Below are 18,803 nucleotides of genomic sequence, written 5' to 3' on the forward strand. Positions count from 1 at the left end.
GCTGGGAAGCAGCAGCATGCCCAGGTGCCAGCCTGCTCCTGGGACCCCTTGCCAGGCCTGTGCAGCCTGCCTGGGGCCTCCCCAGGGGGGGCTGCCCTGTGCCAGGCCTGTGTTGCCCCTCTCAGGCTGCTGCCAGCCTGGGGCTCAGGTGAGGCTGGGGAAGGCTCTGGGCAGTGACTCTCTGCTGATCTCCTTTCTGCTCCCAGGAGCTCCTGCCATGGGATCCTCTTTTCTTCCTCTTGCCTGTGGCAGCCTCTCAGCTCTGGCCTCTCCTGGGGGCTCCCTGGGGGTGCCAGGAGCCTCTTTGCCCACCCATGAACTCAGGGTTGATCTTCCCTGTGCGTTTCCCTGCCCACCACCCCACCTGTGACTGCACTTCCCCTGCTGCTCCTCCCCTAGCCAGGAGCCTGCCTGACCCAGCTGCCAGGAGCTCCAGCAGCTGCCTGAGGCAGGATTCCTCCTGCAGGCAAAGCCTCTGCCCACATGCACCCCGGTGCCCACTCACACAGCCCCTCTGCTGCGCTGGCAGCGTGGCTGAGGGTTGCCCTCTCCTGAGAGCCTCGCAGTGTCCCCAGGGCTGTGCAGGGGAAGGAGGCAGCTCAGCCACAGCAGCTGCCTGAGACTGCTTCTGGAAGCCCTGGCAGCTCTCTGCTGGAGGCCAGCAGTGCCCACAGCTGCTGGTAGCCAGCCACCAGGTTCACCCTAGCCCTGGGCTGATCTCTGGGGTCAGGGGGGCTGGACATTGCTCCTGGATGCAGCTGCCTCCAGAAAAGAGTTTGTCCACAGGGACCTTGCAGAGGCTGGAGGCCCTTTCCCACCCCACCATCAGCCCATCCACCCCAACGTGACCTGTGTGAGAGGTTCCCTTCAGTCTGCACCCCAGAGAAGGCAGCTTTGTGAAAGCACCCTGCACCCACCCCCACCCTCCTTACCCCCACCACCAGCAGCCTTCAGGCCTGGAGCTGTGCTCAGGAACTGGCAGACCTGGAGGATTTTTCCCTGGTACAGCAGAAAATTGGGTGAGGAGGGTGGGATCTGTGAGCCTGGAGGTGGGCTGGCTTGGGGCTCCTGCAGAGCATGAGCCATGGCCCTGGGGAGCACCCCAAGGGAACAGGAGCTCAGCCTTTCGTGGCTGTGTCCTTGGTGGTTTAGGTCATCCTGCCTTGTGTTGGTGCTGCCTGGGGAGCAGAAGCACTGAGAAGATTCCCAGCCAGGGCCACCTCCTGGTGAGAGGTCTCCTGGAGGACCTTGCAGGTCCCTGAGCCCAGCAGCAGAGCTCCTGCAGAGCCTGTCCAAGGCTCCCCAGTGCCCTGGGAGCACCTCCAGCACGCACTGTGCCCTCAGCAGCTGCCATCACTTCTTCCCTTTTAGCTAACCTCAGGAAAGTGATCCCTGGAGGGCAGGGAGAGGAGCTGGTGGCAGCAGCACCTTGGCAGTAACCTTGCCAGGCAGGGGCCCCCCACTCCCATAGCCTTGGCAGGGTGGTGGTCAGTAGCCAAACCAAGGGGACAACCTCCTTCTCTATGCCCACCCCTGCCCTCTCAGGGCGATGCCAAAGGGCAGCTGAGACCCTGGCACCCCGGATCAGCTGAGAGGAGGCTGTGGCTGGCACCCTCCCAAGTGTCTCTCAGCATGTCCCAACAAGGAGGTTGAGCAGAGCAACCCTCACCCCACCAGCAAAGGTGGAGGATGATGCTCAGACTGTTTTCATGTGGGCTGGGAGTGAACTGGCTTCACACCCAGGCTGCCCTGCTGGGAGGGCCCCAGCTGGCCCCAGCAGGCAGCTGGGGAGATGTGGTGCCCAAAGCCAGCAGGCTGGCAGTGTGGTGTGGCACAGCACGGGCCCAGGAGGCAGACACAGACAGCACAGCTCCAGATCACACCTGTCAGGCTTTATGCACTGCTCTGCTCCCCCAGGCCCTCAGATCACAGCCAGGGAGGGGGCAGCAAAGTGGGGGTCCTCTGATGAAGGAAGGGAGTGCAGGAGGAGGGGACAGATCCTTCCTCTGTGCTGTGTTCCTCAGGTGGGGATTGCTCAGCCCTGAGCCAGCGCTGCCCTGGGATGCTCACCCTGGCCCCAGGGACCAGCAGCAGCACCGTGGCTTCGATGGTGACAATGGCTGCTAGCCCAGGCTGCCAGGCTAGGCTGGGGGCTGCCAGGCCAGGCTGGGGGCTGCCAGGCCAGGCTGGGGGCTGCCAGCCCAGGCTGGGGGCTGCTAGGCCAGGCTGCCAGGCCAGGCTGGGGGCTGCCAGGCCAGGCTGGGGGCTGCCAGCCCAGGCTGGGGGCTGCTAGGCCAGGCTGCCAGGCCAGGCTGGGGGCTGCCACACCAGGCTGGGGGCTGCCAGGCCAGGCTGGGGGCTGCCAGCCCATGCTGGGGGCTGCCACGCCAGGTTGCCAGGCTAGGCTGGGGGCTGCCAGGCCAGGCTGGTGGCTGTTAGCCCAGGCTGGGGGCTGCCACGCCAGGCTGGGGAATGCCAGCCCAGACTGCCAGGCTAGGCTGGGGGCTGCTAGCCCAGGCTGGGGGCTGCCAGGGCAGGCTGCCAGGCTATACTGGGGGCTGCCAGCCCAGGCTGGTGGCTGCTAGCCCAGGCTGGGGAATGCCAGCCCAGGCTACCAGGCCAGGCTGGGGGCTGCTAGCCCAGGCTGGAGGCTGCCAGGCTGGGGAATGCCAGGGCAGGCTACCAGGCCAGGCTGGGGGCTGCTAGCCCAGGCTGGGGGCTGCCAGGCTGGGGAATGCCAGGGCAGGCTGGGGGTCCCAGTGGGGCGAGGGGAGGCCTGGGGCTGATGGAGGGAGCGGTGACAGGAGTGTGACCCCGTGTGGGGTGCTGGTCTTGGGAAGTGCTTGAGCAGGGGGGAGCCTGCGGTGGGGGCAGAGGGCTGGTGGGCAGGGGCCGTGCCGTGCCGGGCGGTGCCGTGCCGCGCCGCGCCGGGCCGGGCTCAGTCGTCCTTGTCCTTGGCGCCGTGCTTGAGGATGCGTGTGAACTCCACGTAGTTGAAGTTGCCCTTCTTGTCGATGGGAGCCTCCCTGTACATCTCATCCACCTCCTCGTCCGTGAACCTGTCCCCCATGGTGGTCAGCAGCTCCCGCAGGTGGTCCTCGTGGATGAAGCCTGCGGGGAGGCAGCAGGGGGTGGCCTCAGCAGGGGGCACGGGGGCAGGGCTGAGCGGCAAGGAGCAGGAGGCCAAGGGCAGCCTGGGCTGCAGCCAGAGCAGTGTGGCCAGAGCTGGGGAGAGAGGATCCTGCCCCTCTGCTCTGCTCTGCTCAGACCTCACCTGGAGCTCTGCATCCAGCTCTGGAGCCCTCAGCACAGCAAGGACCTGGAGCTGATGGAGAGGCTCCAGAGGAGGGCCAGGAAAATGCTCAGGGGGTTGGAGCAGCTCTGCTACAAGGAGAGGCTGAGGGAGCTGGGGGTGTTCAGCCTGGAGAGGAGAAGGCTCCAGGGGGACCTTAGAGCAGCCCATGGCAGGGGGGTTGGAACTAGCTGATCCTTGTGGTCCCTTCCAACCCTGACTGATCCTATCATACTATGACACTATGAAACAGGCTGCCCAGGGAGGTGGTGGAGTCACCATCACTGGAGGTGTTCAGGAGGAGACTTGATGGGGTGCTTGGTGCCATGGGTTAGTTGTTTAGGTGGTGCTGGATTGGTTGATGGGTTGGACACGATCTTGAAGGTCTTTTCCAACCTGGTTTATTCTGTTCTATTCTACCCTGGGGATAGAGGCTGCAGGGACTGATGGAGAGGGGCCAGAGGAGGCCATGGAAATGCTCAGGAGGTTGGAGCAGCTCTGCTGTGAGGACAGGCTGAGGGAGCTGGGGGTGTTCAGCCTGGAGAGGAGAAGGCTCCAGGGAGACCTTAGAGCTGCCTGCCAGGACCTGAAGGGGCTACAGGAAGGCTGCAGAGGGACTGCTCCCAAAGGCCTGCAGGGACAGGCCCAGGGGCAATGGCTTCAGAGCAGAGCAGAGCAGATTGAGCTTGGATGTGAGGAACAAGTTCTGCCCCAGGAGGCTGCTGGAACACTGCAGCAGGCTGCCCAGGGAGGTGGTTGAGGCTCCATCCCTGGAGCTGTTCCAGGTGAGGCTGGAGAGGGCTCTGGGCAGCCTGCTCCAGGGGAGGATGTCCCTGCTGGGGGCAGGGCTGGGACTGGGTGAGCTGTGGAGCTCCCTTCCAGCCCAGAGCACTCTGTGACCTCCCAGAGATAGCCCTGCCCGGCTCTTCCCCTCTGGAGCTGCCAGGGCCCCGTGCCCGGGGCGGGGATGGCAGGCAGGGGCGGCAGGGGCGGCAGGGGCGGCAGGGGCGGCAGGGGGGGCAGGGGTGGCAGGGGCGGCAGGCAGGGGCGGCAGGGGGGGCAGCAGGGGCGGCAGGGGGGGCAGGGGTGGCAGGGGCGGCAGGCAGGGGCGGCAGGGGGGGCAGCAGGGGCGGCAGGGGCGGCAGGGGGGGCAGGGGGTGGCAGGGGCGGCAGGCAGGGGCGGCAGGGGGGGCAGCAGGGGCGGCAGGGGGGGCAGGGGTGGCAGGGGTGGCAGGCAGGGGCGGCAGGGGCGGCAGGGGGGGCAGCAGGGGCAGCAGGGGGGGCAGCAGGGGCGGCAGGGGCGGCAGGGGGGGCAGGGGTGGCAGGGGCGGCAGGCAGGGGCGGCAGGGGGGGCAGCAGGGGCGGCAGGGGCGGCAGGGGGGGCAGGGGTGGCAGGGGCGGCAGGCAGGGGCGGCAGGGGGGGCAGCAGGGGCGGCAGGGGCGGCAGGGGGGGCAGGGGGGGCAGGGGCGGCAGGCAGGGGCGGCAGGGGGGGCAGCAGGGGCGGCAGGGGGGGCAGGGGGGGCAGGGGCGGCAGGCAGGGGCGGCAGGGGGGGCAGCAGGGGCGGCAGGGGCGGCAGGGGGGGCAGGGGTGGCAGGGGCAGCAGGGGGGGCAGGGGGGGGCAGGGGTGGCAGGGGCGGCAGGCAGGGGCGGCAGGGGCGGCAGGGGGGCAGGCAGGGGCGGCAGGGGCGGCAGGGGGGGCAGCAGGGGCGGCAGGGGCAGCAGGGGGGGCAGCAGGGGCAGCAGGGGGGGCAGCAGGGGCAGGGGCTGCCCGTACCCGAGGCCTCCTCGTCGAAGCAGGCGAAGGCATTGCGGATGACGTCCTCGGGGTCGGTGCCGTTCAGCTTCTCCCCAAACATGGTGAGGAACATGGTGAAGTTGATGGGGCCTGGGGCCTCGCTCATCATCCCCTCCAGGTACTCATCCGTGGGGTTCTTCCCTGCAGACACAGGCAGAGGAGTGGGTGCCAGGCCCCTGCCCACCCTGCTTCCACGGCACCTTTGCCCTGCTCTGAGCGGGGCAGGAGGCCACCCTGGGACAGAGCTGTGCCGGGCTCAGCCTCGAGGGAGATGCAGGAATACATCTGGGGGTGACCAGGAACCCAGCCCCACAGCTTTGCCCCTTCCCCTCGCAGCTGGCAGCCGGCAGCACCCGAGGCAAGGGGCAGCACTGCCCCCACGCAGCCTCAGCTGCCGCTGAACCCAGCGCTGCTCCTACCATGGATGGCCCAGGGGGGGTTTAACCTCCTCTGCCCCGGGGACCAGCCCCTCCCTGCCACCACAGCTGCAGCTCATGGGAGCAAGGAGATCTCTCCCCTGGGCAGGAGGACCTCCAGAACAGGTTTGGCTGCCAGGTCAATCATTGACAGCGATCCCGAAGGGCAGCAGGGGGTGGGCAGCAGGGGGTGGGCAGCAGGGGGTGGGCAGCAGGGGGTGGGCAGCAGGGGGTGGGCAGCAGAGCCTGCAGGGAAGGGCAGCAGGGGGAGGGCAGCAGAGCCTGCAGGGAAGGGCAGCAGGGGGAGGGCAGCAGAGCCTGCAGGGAAGGGCAGCAGGGGGAGGGCAGCAGGGCCTGCAGGGAAGGGCAGCAGGGGGAGGGCAGCAGGACCTGCAGGGAAGGGCAGCAGGGGGTGGGCAGCAGGGGGAGGGCAGCAGGGGGAGGGCAGCAGAGCCTACAGGGAAGGGCAGCAGGGGGAGGGCAGCAGGGGGAGGGCAGCAGGGGGAGGGCAGCAGGGGGAGGGCAGCAGAGCCTGCAGGGGAGGGCAGCAGGGGGAGTGCAGCAGAGCCTGCAGGGAAGGGCATCAGGGGGAGGGCAGCAGGGGGAGGGCAGCACAGCCTGCAGGGAAGGGCAGCAGGGGTTGGGCAGCAGAGACTGCAGGGAAGGGCAGCAGTGGGTGGAGAGCAGGGGGAGGGCAGCAGGGGGAGGGCAGCAGGGGGAGGGCAGCAGGGGGAGGGCAGCAGAGCCTGCAGGGAAGGGCAGCAGGGGGAGGGCAGCAGAGCCTGCAGGGAAGGGCAGCAGGGGGAGGGCAGCAGAGCCTGCAGGGAAGGGCAGGCTCTGGCTGGGGGCTGCTCTAGGGCAAGGGTAAAGCTGCTCCAGCTCCAGGGCAAAGCTGCTGCAGGGCCAGGGGCCTCTCCTAGTGAGCACAGCTGGCAGAGCAACACACCAGCAACACAGCCTCTGAAGTGCCAGCGCAGGGCTCTGCCCCCAGGCTCTGCAGCCACTCTCAGCTGGCACAGGGCAAGGATGCCCCAAGGGCATCCCACCAGAGATGGCCTTTGAGGCGCTCAGCCGGGCAGCAGCTCAGCCCTGCTGCTGGGGAGGGGGCAGGGGGGCAGGGGCAGGGGCAGGGACCCTCACCCAGGGAGGCCAGCATGTCGTGCAGGTCCTGCAGGGCAGGGGGGCAGGGGGCAGGGGTTCAGGGGGCAGGGGGGCAGGGGCAGGGGGGCAGGGACCCTCACCCAGGGAGGCCAGCATGTCGTGCAGGTCCTCCTTGTCGATGAAGCCGTCGCGGTTCTGGTCGATCATGTTGAAGGCCTCCTTGAACTCCTGGATCTGGGACTGGTCGAACATGGCGAAGACGTTGGAGGTGGCGCGCTGCGGGCGCTTCTTGGTGGTCTTGGCCTTGGCACGCTTGCTGGACATCCTGGCAGCTGGGGGGGCGCCTGGGGGCAGGGCAGCAGCGTCAGCAGGGCTGGGGAGGGGCACTGCCAGCCCTGTGCCCCAGCCTGCCTGCACTGCCAGCCCTGTGCCTCAGTCCCCCTGGCACTGCCAGCCCTGTGCCTCAGCCTGCCTGCACTGCCAGCCCTGTGCCTCAGTCCCCCTGGCACCCCCAGCCCTGTGCCTCAGCCTGCCTGGCACTGCCAGCCCTGTGCCTCAGTCCCCCTGGCACTGCCAGCCCTGTGCCTCAGTCCCCCTGGCACCGCCAGCCCTGCGCCTCAGCCTGCCTGCACTGCCAGCCCTGTGCCTCAGTCCCCCTGGCACCGCCAGCCCTGTGCCCCAGCCTGCCTGCACTGCCAGCCCTGTGCCCCAGCCTGCCTGCACTGCCAGCCCTGTGCCTCAGTCCCCCTGGCACCGCCAGCCCTGCACCTCAGCCTGCCTGCACTGCCAGCCCTGCGCCTCAGCCTGCCTGCACTGCCAGCCCTGTGCCTCAGCCTGCCTGGCACTGCCAGCCCTGTGCCCCAGCCTGCCTGGCATCACCAGCCCTGTGCCTCAGTCCTCCTGGCACCCCCAGCCCTGTGCCTCAGCCTGCCTGGCACTGCCAGCCCTGTGCCTCAGTCCCCCTGGCACTGCCAGCCCTGTGCCCAGCCTCCCTGGCTGTCACACACTTGGCAGCAGCGGGGCAAGGTGTTGGCAGGGGCAGCCATGGGCACAGGGACACTTGGGCTCCAGTGAGTCCCCCTGGCAGTCACAAGAGCAGGCAGCACCCACTGGCACCCTTGCCCAAGGCTGTGCCCACAGCTGCAGCCAGGGCTCTCCCCACCCCCCAAACCTGTCCCCTTGCAGCCCTGGCACAGGGAGATGCCAGGCCTGGCACTGAGCCCCGGGGGTGGCCATGGGCACCGCTGCCTTGGCATTGGGGCAGAGTTTAGCAGTGCCCTCTCCCCAGGCTTCCCCTCCTGCCCTGGCAGGGCTCACCCAGCCCTCCCCAGCCCTGCTGCCAGGCACTGGCTCTCCCTGGCATCCTCCATTTCACTGGGCAACAGCAGACCCCAGCCAGCCCTGGGAGGTGGGCTGGGCACAGGGCACAGCACCCAGCAGCCAGCACCAGGGGCTACCTGCTGGGCACACTCCTCACATCCCACTGCCTCCCTTCCCCCTCCTTCCATCCCACCTCCATCCTGCTGCTCCAGCTGGGCCTCAGGCCACTGGCTGCCCGCTGCAGTGCCCAGCTGTGCCCTGCCCTCTGCCCAGGGAGCCCCAGGAAGGGCCCCAGAGCGGAGGGAAGAAGGTTGCAGAGGCCCTCAGAGGGCTGCAGAAGGAGCAAGCAGCGCTGGAACTGTGGCTGCTGAGCAATGGTGCTGCTCTTACAGGTCAGAGACAGCCCTGAGGGGCAGAGGTGGGGCAGCAGGGGCAGGGACAGACCCCTGGGCACACAGCTGGGCCCTGGGTGTCCCATGAGGAACGACAAAGGGACCACAGGGACCCCAAACACCACCAGGGCAGAGCCCTGGCAGGGAAAGCTGAGCTGGCAGAGGGGAGAGCTCCCAGCTCTGCACAGCTCCTGAGGGGAGGCTGCAGGGAGCTGGGCTCAGGTGATGGAAGGAGAGGCAATGGCCTCCTGGTGGATGAACACCCGCTCTGAAGACGAAACCAAAGCAGGGGGGAGGGCCTGTGGGTGCTCTGCCCTCCCTGCAGGGCATTTCCCCCCCTGGGAAGCCGAGTCTGTGCCCCTGCCCCTGCCTGCCCAGCTGGGGTGTCAGGAGCAGGGCACTGCAGCTGGTGGCTCTCCCTTTGGCTCCTGCCTCCCCTGGAGGAGAGCTCCTGCAGCTGCCCTCCTGCTCCCCTGCCCCTTCCCCTGCTGCCTCTGTGCCTCTCCAGAGAGGGACTGCCTTTGTATTCTCCCTCCTTGGCCCTCTCCCACCCACCCTTGTGCCCTGCCCTTCTGAACCTCTCCTGCTGCTGTCAGGTGTGTGTTGGTTAAAGCAAGCTTTTGCCTCTCACCTCCAGGCTGACTCCAAATTACTGCTTGGTGCATTTGCTCCTTCCCTTCCCTTTTTCCCATCCCTTCCCTTTTTCCCTTCCCTTCCCTTTTTCCCCTTCCCTTTTCCCCCTTCCCTTTCCTTTTTCCCCCTTCCCTTTTTTCCCTTCCCTTCCCTTTTTCCCATCCCTTCCCTTTTTCCCCTTCCCTTCCCTTTTTCCCCTTCCCTTCCCTTTTTCCCCTTCCCTTCCCTTTTTCCCCTTCCCTTTTTCCCCTTCCCTTTTTCCCCTTCCCTTTTTCCCCTTCCCTTTCCTTTTTCCCTTCCCTTTTCCCCTTCCCTTCCCTTTTCCCCTTCCCTTTCCTTTTTCCCTTCCCTTTTTATCCTTCCCTTTCCTTTTTCCCCTTCCCTTTTTCCTCTTCCCTTCCCTTTTCTTTTTCTTCCCTTTCCTTTTTCCCCCTTCCCTTTCCTTTTCCCCCTTCCCTTCCCTTTTTTCCCTTTCCTTTTTTTCCCTTTCCTTTTTTCCCTTCCCTTTCCTTTTTCCCCTTCCCTTCCCTTTTTCCCCTTCCCTTTCCTTTTTCCCCTTCCCTTTCCTTTTTCCCTTTCCTTTTTCCCTTTCCTTTTTCCCCTTCCCTTTCCTTTTTCCCTTTCCTTTTTCCCTCTTCCCTTTCCTTTTCCCCCTTCCCTTCCCTTTTTTCCCTTTCCTTTTTTCCCTTTCCTTTTTTCCTTCCCTTCCCTTTTTCCCCTTCCCTTTTCTTTTTCCCTTTCCTTTTCCCCTTCCCTTTCCTTTTTTCCCCTTCCTTTTCCTTTTTCCCCCTTCCCTTCCCTTTTCCCCCTTCCCTTCCCTTTTTTCCCTTTCCTTTTTTCCCTTCCCTTTCCTTTTTTCCCTTCCCTTTCCTTTTTCCCCCTTTCCTTTCCTTTTTTTCCCTTCCCTTTCCTTTTTCCCCTTCCCTTTCCTTTTTTTCCTTCCATTCCCTTTTTCCCCTTCCCTTTCCTCTTTTTCCTCCCCTCTGTTGGGAGGGAGTGTGGGGGGGAACAGGGGAGAGGTTCTCAGCCTTGCCCCCATCTGAGCTCTTGGCTCCCAGTTAAGGCTCAAACCACCACAGGCCTGAAACTGTGCCAGGGGAGGCTGAGGCTGGAGAGGAGGCAAAATGTCTCTGCTGGAGGAGTGGTCAGGGCCTGGCAGAGGCTGGCAGGGAGGTGGTGGAGTCCCCATGGCTGGAGGGGCTCCAGAGCCCTGTGGCCGTGGCAGCTGGGGCCAGGGTTTGGTGGCCATGGTGGGGTTGGGTTGGTGCTGGACTGGGTGATCCTGGAGGCCTTTGCCAAGCCAAACACTTCTGTGACTCTGTGATCACTGCTCACAGGAAAGTGGAAGCAGCTGAGGGCTGGCAGCATCTGCCCCAGGGGCTGGATGGTGCTGGTTGGACTGGAGGAGCTCAGAGAGCTTTGCCAACCAAACAATTCTCTGACTCCATGCCAGCAGGGAGCAGCCTGGCAGAGGGATGTGCCAGCTGCCAGCTCAGCACAGCCTCCTGAGGCAGCCTGGGCAGAGGTCAGCCCCAGGCAGGAAGCTGCTTGGAGTCCTCAGTCCTCCCACAGGCACTGCCTGCCCCCAGCCCTGTGCCTCAGCTCCCCACCCAGGGCAGTGCCTGGGGGGGAGCAGCCTGGGGGCAATGCTCAGCTCATGCATTAGGATGAGGTCCATGGAGGAGGGACAGGGCCTTGGCACCAGTGCTGTGCTGTGTGTCCCCTGGGCTGCCTGGGCTCCTGCTGCTCCAGCAGGGGACAGGGAGCAGCTCAGGAGCCTCTCCAGAGCAGCTCCACCTGGGTGCCAGCAGCTGGGGACAGAGCCTGGCTGCTCTGGGCTGCCTGTGCTGTTCCAGGACCTGCTTTCCAGCTGGGTCCTTAATGCTGATGCACCCCAGAAGACCTCAGGGCCTTGGGGACCTCCCTCCCAGCAGGACTCCAGAGCTGGCACAGACCAGGGCAGAGCAAAGAGCCTTCCCCTGCAGCCACACAGCCCTGCAGCCCTCCCCAGCCCATGCCTGCTGGGGCACAGAGCACAGCAGGTTGGCAGAGCCCCCCAGGCTCCCCCAGCCCAGCCCTGCAGGCTCAGCACCAAACCATGGCCCTCAGCCCCAGGGCCACAGCTGCTGGAACCCCCCCAGGGATGGGCACTGCAGCACTGCCCTGGGCAGCCTCTGCCAACCTCTGAGAGCCCTTCCAGGGCACAAAGATCTCCTGAGCTCCAGCCTGAGCCTGCCCTGGGGCAGCCTGCAACCATTGCCTCTGCTCTGGCCCTTGGCCCCAAGCAGCAGAGGCTGCCCCCTCCTCACCCCAACCTCCCTGCAGGGAGCTGCAGAGAGCAAGGAGCTCTCCCTCAGCCTCCTCTGCTCCAGCCTCAACCCCCCCCAGCTCCCTCAGCCCTCCTCTAGCCCAGGGGCTCCAGGCCCTTCTCCAGCCTGAGCCTGCCCTGGGGCAGCCTGCAACCATCGCCTCTGCTGCTGTCCCTTTCCTCTCCTGCTGTCCCTCAGAGGTAGAGGCTGGCTGGCCCTGGCCTGCTCCTCACTCCCCATGCCAGGATGCTCTGGAAAGAGATACCCAGGCTGCAGCCAGTGCCAACCCCCAGCCACAGCAGCAGACAGGCTGGAGGGAAGGGATCCAGCCAGAGGGACCTGGAGAGGCTGGAGGGAAGGGATCCATCCAGAGGGACCTGGACAGGCTGGAGGGAAGGGATCCAGCCAGAGGGACCTGGGCAGGCTGGAGAGCTGGGCACAAGCCAACCTCAGGAGGTTCAACAAGACCAAGTGCAGGGTCCTGCAGCTGGCTGGAGGCAATCCCAGGCACAAAGCCAGGCTGGGCAGGGACTGGCTGGAAAGCAGCCCTGAGGAGAGAGCCTTGGGGGTGCTGGGGGAGGAGAAGCTCACCAGGAGCTCTCAGTCTGCACTTGCAGCCCAGAAAGCCAACCAGAGCCTGGGCTGCAGCAGGAGAAGTGTGGCCAGCAGGGCAAGGGAGGTGATTCTCCCCCTCTGCTCAGCTCTGGGCAGACCCCACCTGGAGTACTGCCTCCAGTTCTGGAGCCCCTATGACAAGAGGGATGTGGAGGGGCTGGAAGGTGTCCAGAGCAGGGCCAGGAGGATGAGCAGAGAGCTGGAGCTGCTCTGCTGTGAGGACAGACTGAAGGAGTTGGGGCTGTTCAGTCTGGAGAAGAGAAGGCTCCCAGGTGACCTCATTGTGGCCTTCCAGGATCTGAAGGGGGCTCCAGGAAGGCTGGGGAAGGACTGCTCAGGATCTCAGGCAGTGCTAGGACTAGGGGGAATGGAATGAAGCTGGAGGTGGGGAGATTGAGGCTGGAGGGGAGGAGGAAGTTCTTCCCCATGAGAGTGGTGAAGCCCTGGAATGGGTTGTGCAGGGAGGTGGTTGGGGCCCTGTCCCTGGAGGTGTTTAAGGCCAGGCTGGATGAGGCTCTGGCCAGGCTGATCTAGTGTGGGGTGTCCCTGCCCATGGCAGGGGGGTTGGAACTGGCTGATCCTTGTGGTCCCTCCCAACCCTGACTGATTCTGTGATACTATGACACCCACTCCCATCCCACTGCAGGAGCACTGCACCACACCAGAGCCTGCCAGCACCCCCTGAGTCCAAGCTGGACCCTTCATCTGCAGGGCACACGCTGTATGTCCCCCTGGAGACAGTGTCCCCTCAGCCCCCCTGTGCCCCACTGGCTGCAGGCACTGGGGTGGGAACTGCACTGCCCTCAGCTCCCTCCCTTGCACTGCTCTGAGCTGCCCTGGTCAGGGCCCAGCACCTCCCAGCAGTCAGCACATCCCTGCCCCATCCCTGCAGGGGAGCACAGAGCTGCCAGGGCTGACCTCAAGGCTCAGCCAGCCCCAAGCCCCCTGCCATGGGCAGGGACACCTCACACCACAGCAGCTTGCTCACAGCCACCTCCAGCCTGGCTGCAAACACCTCCAGGCAGGAGGCTTCCACCTCTGGATCCTCTCTCTCCTTCCACCTCTGGCAATGGGCACTGGCAGCCCAGAAGGCCAAGGGCAGCACAGCTGCCCTTGGCCTTCTGGGCTGCCAGTGTCCATTGCTGGCTTTCTGTCCCAGGCCTGATTCCTGCCCCCCCTCAGAGGGGGGCAAAGTCCCTCCCCAGCTCTCTTGCAGCCCCCTGCAGATCCTGGAAGGCCACCAGAAGGTCTCCTGGGAGCCTTCTCCTCTCCAGCCTGCACAACCCCAACTCTCTCAGGCTGGCTCCAGAGCAGAGCAGCTCCAGCCCTCTGCTCCTCCTCCTGGCCCTGCTCTGGACACCTTCCAGCCCCTCCAGAGCCTTCCTGGCACAGAGGCTGCAGAGCTGGCCCCAGAGCTGCAGCTGTGGGCTCAGCAGAGTGGAGCAGAGGGGCAGAATCCCCTCCCTGTGCCCTGCCAGCCTCTCCCTGTGCCCTGCCAGCCCTCCCCTGTGCCCTGCCAGCCTCCCCTGTGCCCTGCCAGGCCCCATCCACTCCCCTGGCAGCAGGAGGAGCCTGCAGTGTGCCAGGGCAGCAGGAGCAAGCAGAGCTTTGCCCACACAGCCATTATTGGCAGGGTAATTAGGAGAAGGCTTGGAGCAAGGGGCAGGAGCTCTGCTCTCAGCACAGGATGAACACCACCCAAGCACCCAGCCTGCCCTGCTGGGCAGCAGCCCAGCCTGCCAGCCTCTCCAGGGAGCCCTCTCTCCTTGGGGGGACTCAGGGAGGTGCTGGCAGCACAGGGGGGTGCAGTGTGACCCAAGCATGCCCTGCAGAGCTGCTGAGTGCCGAGGGCCAGCTTGGCCTGGCCATCCCCTGCCCCTTTGAGCTCTGCTGCCAGAGCTCCTGGGTCTGCCTGGGGCTCTCTGGGGTCGGTGTGGGGGAAACTGCCTCTGGCAGGAGACAGAGGAGCTTGGCAGAGAGGCCTGCTCCATGCTCTGCCTGAGGGCTCACCAGCCACAGCCCCCCGGGCTTGGGGCCCCTGCTGCTCCCTGGGATCCCCAGCACCCCAATGCTGAGAGTGCTGGGGGGGCCCTGGTGCCCTGCAGCCGGGGGTGGAGGTGGCTGAGGCAGCTGGCACAGCCTTGGCAAGAAGGAGCCCCACCAGGACTGCTCCTGCTCCTGCCAGCCCTGCTGCAGGGCTCTCCCACAGCAGCTCCAGCCCAGGAGTGAGGCCCCAGCCAGCCTGGCATGAAAGCCACTGACCCTGCCCTCCCCCTCCTCCTCCCTGCCTCCTGCACCCCCTCACCTGAGAGGCAGGCCTGGGGGGCACAGTGCTGGCCTGAAAGTTCTAAGGTAGCACAGAAAAGAGCTCAGCTTGGAAGAGAAAGAGCAAAGCTCAGAGCTCTCAGGGCAATAAACCACCATGGCCCCCCCTGGGCAAATGCAGGCAGGCAGCTGGGTCCTGGAGCTGCCTCCTGACCCTGCTGGGGAGGCTGGGAGAGGCCACAGGGGCAGTGCAGCCCTGCCCCAGCCCCACCTGCTGCCTGCTTCCAGCCCTCCCTACCCTGCAGCCTCCCCTCTGCCGCTGCAGCCTGCTGAGGAGTGGAACAGCAGGGAGCTGCTGCTGAGCCCACGGGCTGGGGGCTGCTGGCAGGACTGGCTGGCAGGAAGGGAGGCTGCCCAGGTGGGGAGGGGACAGGGCAGGGTCCCCTGTGGTGGCAGCAGCCTGGCCCTGGGCCCTGGGGCGTTCCTGTGCCTCCAGAAGCTACAACCACCTGGGATGTGCTGCTAAGGGCTGCCCAGGGCTGAGCCTCCTCCAAAGCTGGCAAAGCAGCTGCCCCTCCCGGAGCACTGCTGAGGCTCTGGCACCCTGGCACCCCGTGGAGCTGCCCAGCACAGCCTGGCAGGGCTCAGCTCCCGCTCACAGCTCCTCTCCCCCTGGCAGCCAGGTGCAGGATGTGCATCTGCTGGATGCCTTTGGCTGGGGCAGGGAAAGAGAATCAGAGAATCAATAAGGTTGGAAAAGACCTCAGAGCTCATCCAGTCCAAGCTGTCACCCAACACCTCCTGACAACCAAACCCTGGCACCAAGTGCCACATCCAATCCCCTCTGGAACACCTCCAGGGATGGGGACTCCACCACCTCCCTGGGCAGCACATCCCAATGGCTAACAACTCTCTCTGTGAAAAACTTTTTCCTCACCTCAAGCCTAAACTTCCTTGGCACAGCTTGAGACTGTGTCCTCTTGTTCTGGTGCTGGCTGCCTGGCAGAAGAGCCCAACCCCCACCTGGCTCCAACCTCCCTGCAGGGAGTTGCAGAGAGCAAGAAGGTCTCCCCTGAGCCTCCTCTTCTCCAGGCTAAGCAACCCCAGCTCCCTCAGCCTCTCCTCACAGGGCTGTGCCCCAGACCCCTCCCCAGCTTTGTTGCCCTTCTCTGGACACCTTCAAGTCTCTCAATGTCCTTCTGAAACTGAGGAGCCCAGAACTGGACACAGGACTCCAGGTGTGCTCCAAAGAGAGCTCCAAAGAGCCTGGGCTGTCACAGGGCACAGCCCTGCAGCTGGAGGGAGGAGCCCTGGGAGGGCTGTGGCTGCAGCTGCCCAGCACCAGAGCTGCCCAGGAGCAGCCATCCCACCCCAGCAGGAGCAGGCTGCTGTACAAGGAGGAGCTCATCCTCCCTGCCTGAGCTTGAGACTGTGTCCTCTTGTTCTGGTGCTGGTTGCCTGGGAGAAGAGACCAACCCCCACCTGGCTACAGCCACCTTGCCCTCTACAACTACCTGAAGGGAGGTTGTAGCCAGGTGGAGGTTGGTCTCTTCTCCCAGGCAAGCAGAACTAGAACAAGAGGACACAGTCTCAAGCTGCGCCAGGGGAAGTTTAGGCTGGAGGTGAGGAGAAAGTTCTTCACAGAGAGAGTTGTTGGCCTTTGGAATGTGCTGCCCAGGGAGGTGGTGGAGTCCCCATCCCTGGAGGTGTTCCAGAGGGGATTGGATGTGGCACTTGGTGCCGTGGTCTAGCCATGAGGTCTGTGGTGCCAGCTTGGACTCCATGATCCTCGAGGTCTCTTCCAACCTTGGTGATGCTGTGAGACTGATCCTGTGATCTGCTTGGCAGCCCTCCCTTGCCTGCAGCACAGCCCTGCTCGGGATGCCCCGGGGCCGTGGCTCTGCCCAGCTCAACCCCTGCTGCCGAGGCTGCCGGTGCCAGGGGAGCCTCAGCGCCGGGCAGAGGCGCTGGGAGCTGCGGCAGGAGCCCTGTGCCACCCTGTGCCACTCGACAGGGCCCGAATGGAGCCAGGGAGCCAGGAGAGATGCCTGCGGGAAAGGGAGCTTGGAGGCAAGGGGAAAGCAGGACCTGAGCCCCGGGGGCAGCCGCAGGCACCAGCACCGGAGCCAGCAGAGCTCATGTGCAGGTGGGAAAGAGCAGAGCAGCTTCAGGGAGCCGGGGGGGAGTGTGCAGCAGCCCCCACGAGGGAGTGTTCCTCACAGCCCTCCCTCGGCTCTCCCCACGCCCCGGGGCCATGCCCAGCTCGGGGCTGGGCTGCAGGTCTGGCAGGCAGGCCCTGGGGCAGTTCAGAGGGACAGGAGCTCAGCGTGCTCCTTCCCAAGGGCAGCTTCTGGGGTCACCAGGAGAAGACCATGCATGTGCACCATCAGCACGCAGGGGACCCAGCACCCTTCTGCTGCCTGCAGAGGCTGGGGCACGGGACCGGCAGGCAGAAGGGCCTCAGGGCCTCAGGCCAGCTGCCTGGGCTCGGGATCTGCCCAGGAGAAGGAAGGGGCTCACCTCGGACCGGGAATCTGGCGGCAGCGCCTCGGAGGGGGAGGTGACCTCAGACTCCTCCTACAGCCACACAGAGCCTGCCAGCCAGGAGAGGAAAAAAATCAAGCGACTGAAGAAACCAAACCATCTTTGGTCAGCAGAGAGGCTGTTGACACTCGGGGATGTTCCTCCCCAAAGAATGCTGCTTCGGCTGCTGCCTTCCCCTCCACCTTCCTGCTTTAGAGCCTGCCTGGCTCCTGTCACAGTCCCACCAAGAGGACCTCAACTTTTCAGGGGCAAAGCTCAAGCAAACACAACATTCCTCTCTCGAAGGCCGAGGGAAATGAGCTAAATAAAGGTTTTTCTGCCCTACAACAGTTGGTGGTGGGGTTTTTTTTCGCCTGAGCTTGCTCAGAGGCCACTGGGGAGATCTCTGGAGCCCCATCCACGCATCTGGAGTTTGGCTCTGGCCATCAGCAAAAAGCCTTCGGGGGGAAAGGCAAAAATGTTGCAGCCAGGAGCAGCTGCCCCAGAGCAGGAGGTGGGCGAAGGGCCGGGCAGCAGGACCTGCCCCCGCAGCGCTGCCCACCCCTGGGAAGCCGGGACGCCCCCGCTCCGGGTCCCTCTGACCCAGCTCGCCTCCCCTGGCGGCACATCCCCGTCGGGCCCCGGAGCGATGCTCCCCACACCCGCCCGCCGGGGGAGCGGCCCGCTGAGGATGCACCGGAGCCCCTCCTGCCCCCGCCGAGGGCTGACCCCAGCACCGGCTCCAGCACCGCACAGCAGGGGCTGCCCCCGGGACAGTCACCCCCTCCCGTGCTGCCGCTGCCCCTCCGGGGTGCCCCGATTTCACCCCGTCCCGTCGGGGCTGCCCGGCTCCATCCATCCCACCCCACTGCTCCTGCCCCGGTCCTTCCGTCCCCGCCGGGGCTGCCCTGCTCCCTGCTGCCGCACTCGCTCCTGCCCCGCTCCCTGCTGCCCCACTCCCTGCTGTCCGCTCCTTTTTGCCCCTCTCCCTCCCGCCCCTCTCCCTTCTGCCCCGCTCCTGCCCCGCTCCCTGCTGTCCGCTCCCTGCTGTCCGCTTCTTTTTGCCCCTCTCCCTCCTGCCCCGCTCCCTTCTGCCCCACTCCCGCCCCGCTCCCTCCTGCCGCACTCGCTCCTGCCCCGCTCCCTGCTGTCCGCTCCCTCCTTCCTGCCCTGCTCCTTCTTGCCCCGCTCCCTCCTGCCCCGCCGGCCGCTCCCTGTGGCCCCTCGGCCGCTGCCCTGTCCGGCGGCGTGGGGCGCGGGGTCCGGTCCCGCCTCACCTGGAGGCGAGCTGGAGCTGCGGGAGCTGTCGGAGCTGCGGGAGCTGTCGGAGCTGCGGGAGCTGTCGGAGCTGCGGGAGCTGTCGGAGCTGCGGGAGCTGTCGGAGCTGCGGCTGCCGGCGCTGCTCGGAGCTGCTGTGCGGGACCCGGCCCCAGGGGCGGGCAGGGGGGGCCCGGGGCGGCGCCGCCCGCCCCGGCTCGGCCCATAGAAGGCAGAAGAATGCGGCGGGGCCGGGGTCGCGGGGCCGGGACGGCGGGGCCGGCCTTACATAGACGAAAGGGCGTCGGGAGTCGACCCACGCGTGTCCGCTTTCCCGCGGGGAGATGCGCGTCTCCGGGTGGCGCCCAGGGCACTGGGAACGGACAGGAGCCAATGCCAGCCTGGGCATCCCTGCGCCTGGTGCCACCGTGCCCTGCCGAGCCGTGGGTGGCTGCAGGTGACCCTGGGCAGGGGCCCACGCGTGGGTGGCCCTCCCGGGCTGCCCTTAGCAGGTTGCCCCGGGGCTGGTGGAGAGCCTTTGTTAATGGCCCAGGGGCAGCACGCTGCAGAGGGGTCAGAAGGACCTTCCAGGCAGCACTGAGCCTGCCTCTGCCCCAGGCTGCCAGCACCCAGAGGGATGCTGCCAAGCAGCCCCTCTAAGGGCCCCTGAAAAGTGGCCTGGAGTGGAGAAGAAGGGGGACCTGACCCACTCCTGAGCTGCAGCCTGGAGGTGCAGGGATGGGGAGGCAGGACAGGCCTTGGTCCTGGAACACCGCCCCAGGGCCGCAGGTCTTGCTCATGTTTCCTTCCCATCAGCAAGCCTGAGCCACATCCCAGCCCTGTGGTCACCAAAAGGAGCTCCTGGTCCTGTGGGCTGCTCCTC

The 18,803-nt window shown here is 65.9% G+C and overlaps 1 protein-coding gene across 2 annotated transcripts; it reads right to left on the reverse strand.

Annotated features, from left to right (window-relative positions):
- Positions 1-1,871: 1,871 nt before the first annotated feature.
- MYL9 (myosin light chain 9) lies at positions 1,872-18,043 on the reverse strand. 2 transcript variants are annotated; one of them, XM_068167361.1, is made up of 5 exons: positions 17,941-18,030; positions 16,661-16,734; positions 6,747-6,950; positions 5,069-5,230; positions 1,872-3,111 (listed from the first exon to the last, which is right to left on the reverse strand). In XM_068167361.1, exons 3-5 carry the CDS (start codon positions 6,928-6,930, stop codon positions 2,939-2,941), a joined length of 519 nt encoding a protein of 172 aa, XP_068023462.1. In that variant the 5' UTR covers positions 6,931-6,950; positions 16,661-16,734; positions 17,941-18,030; the 3' UTR covers positions 1,872-2,938. The 2 variants fall into 2 exon arrangements, with proteins under 2 accessions (XP_068023462.1, XP_068023463.1); XM_068167362.1 differs by lacking the exon at positions 16,661-16,734 and having other exon boundaries at positions 17,941-18,043.
- Positions 18,044-18,803: the final 760 nt, after the last annotated feature.

This window comes from Melanerpes formicivorus, unplaced genomic scaffold (genome assembly GCF_026170545.1).
Source record: "Melanerpes formicivorus ecotype bairdi unplaced genomic scaffold, bMelFor1.0.p_v2 SCAF_115, whole genome shotgun sequence".
Classification (NCBI taxonomy): domain Eukaryota; kingdom Metazoa; phylum Chordata; class Aves; order Piciformes; family Picidae; genus Melanerpes; species Melanerpes formicivorus.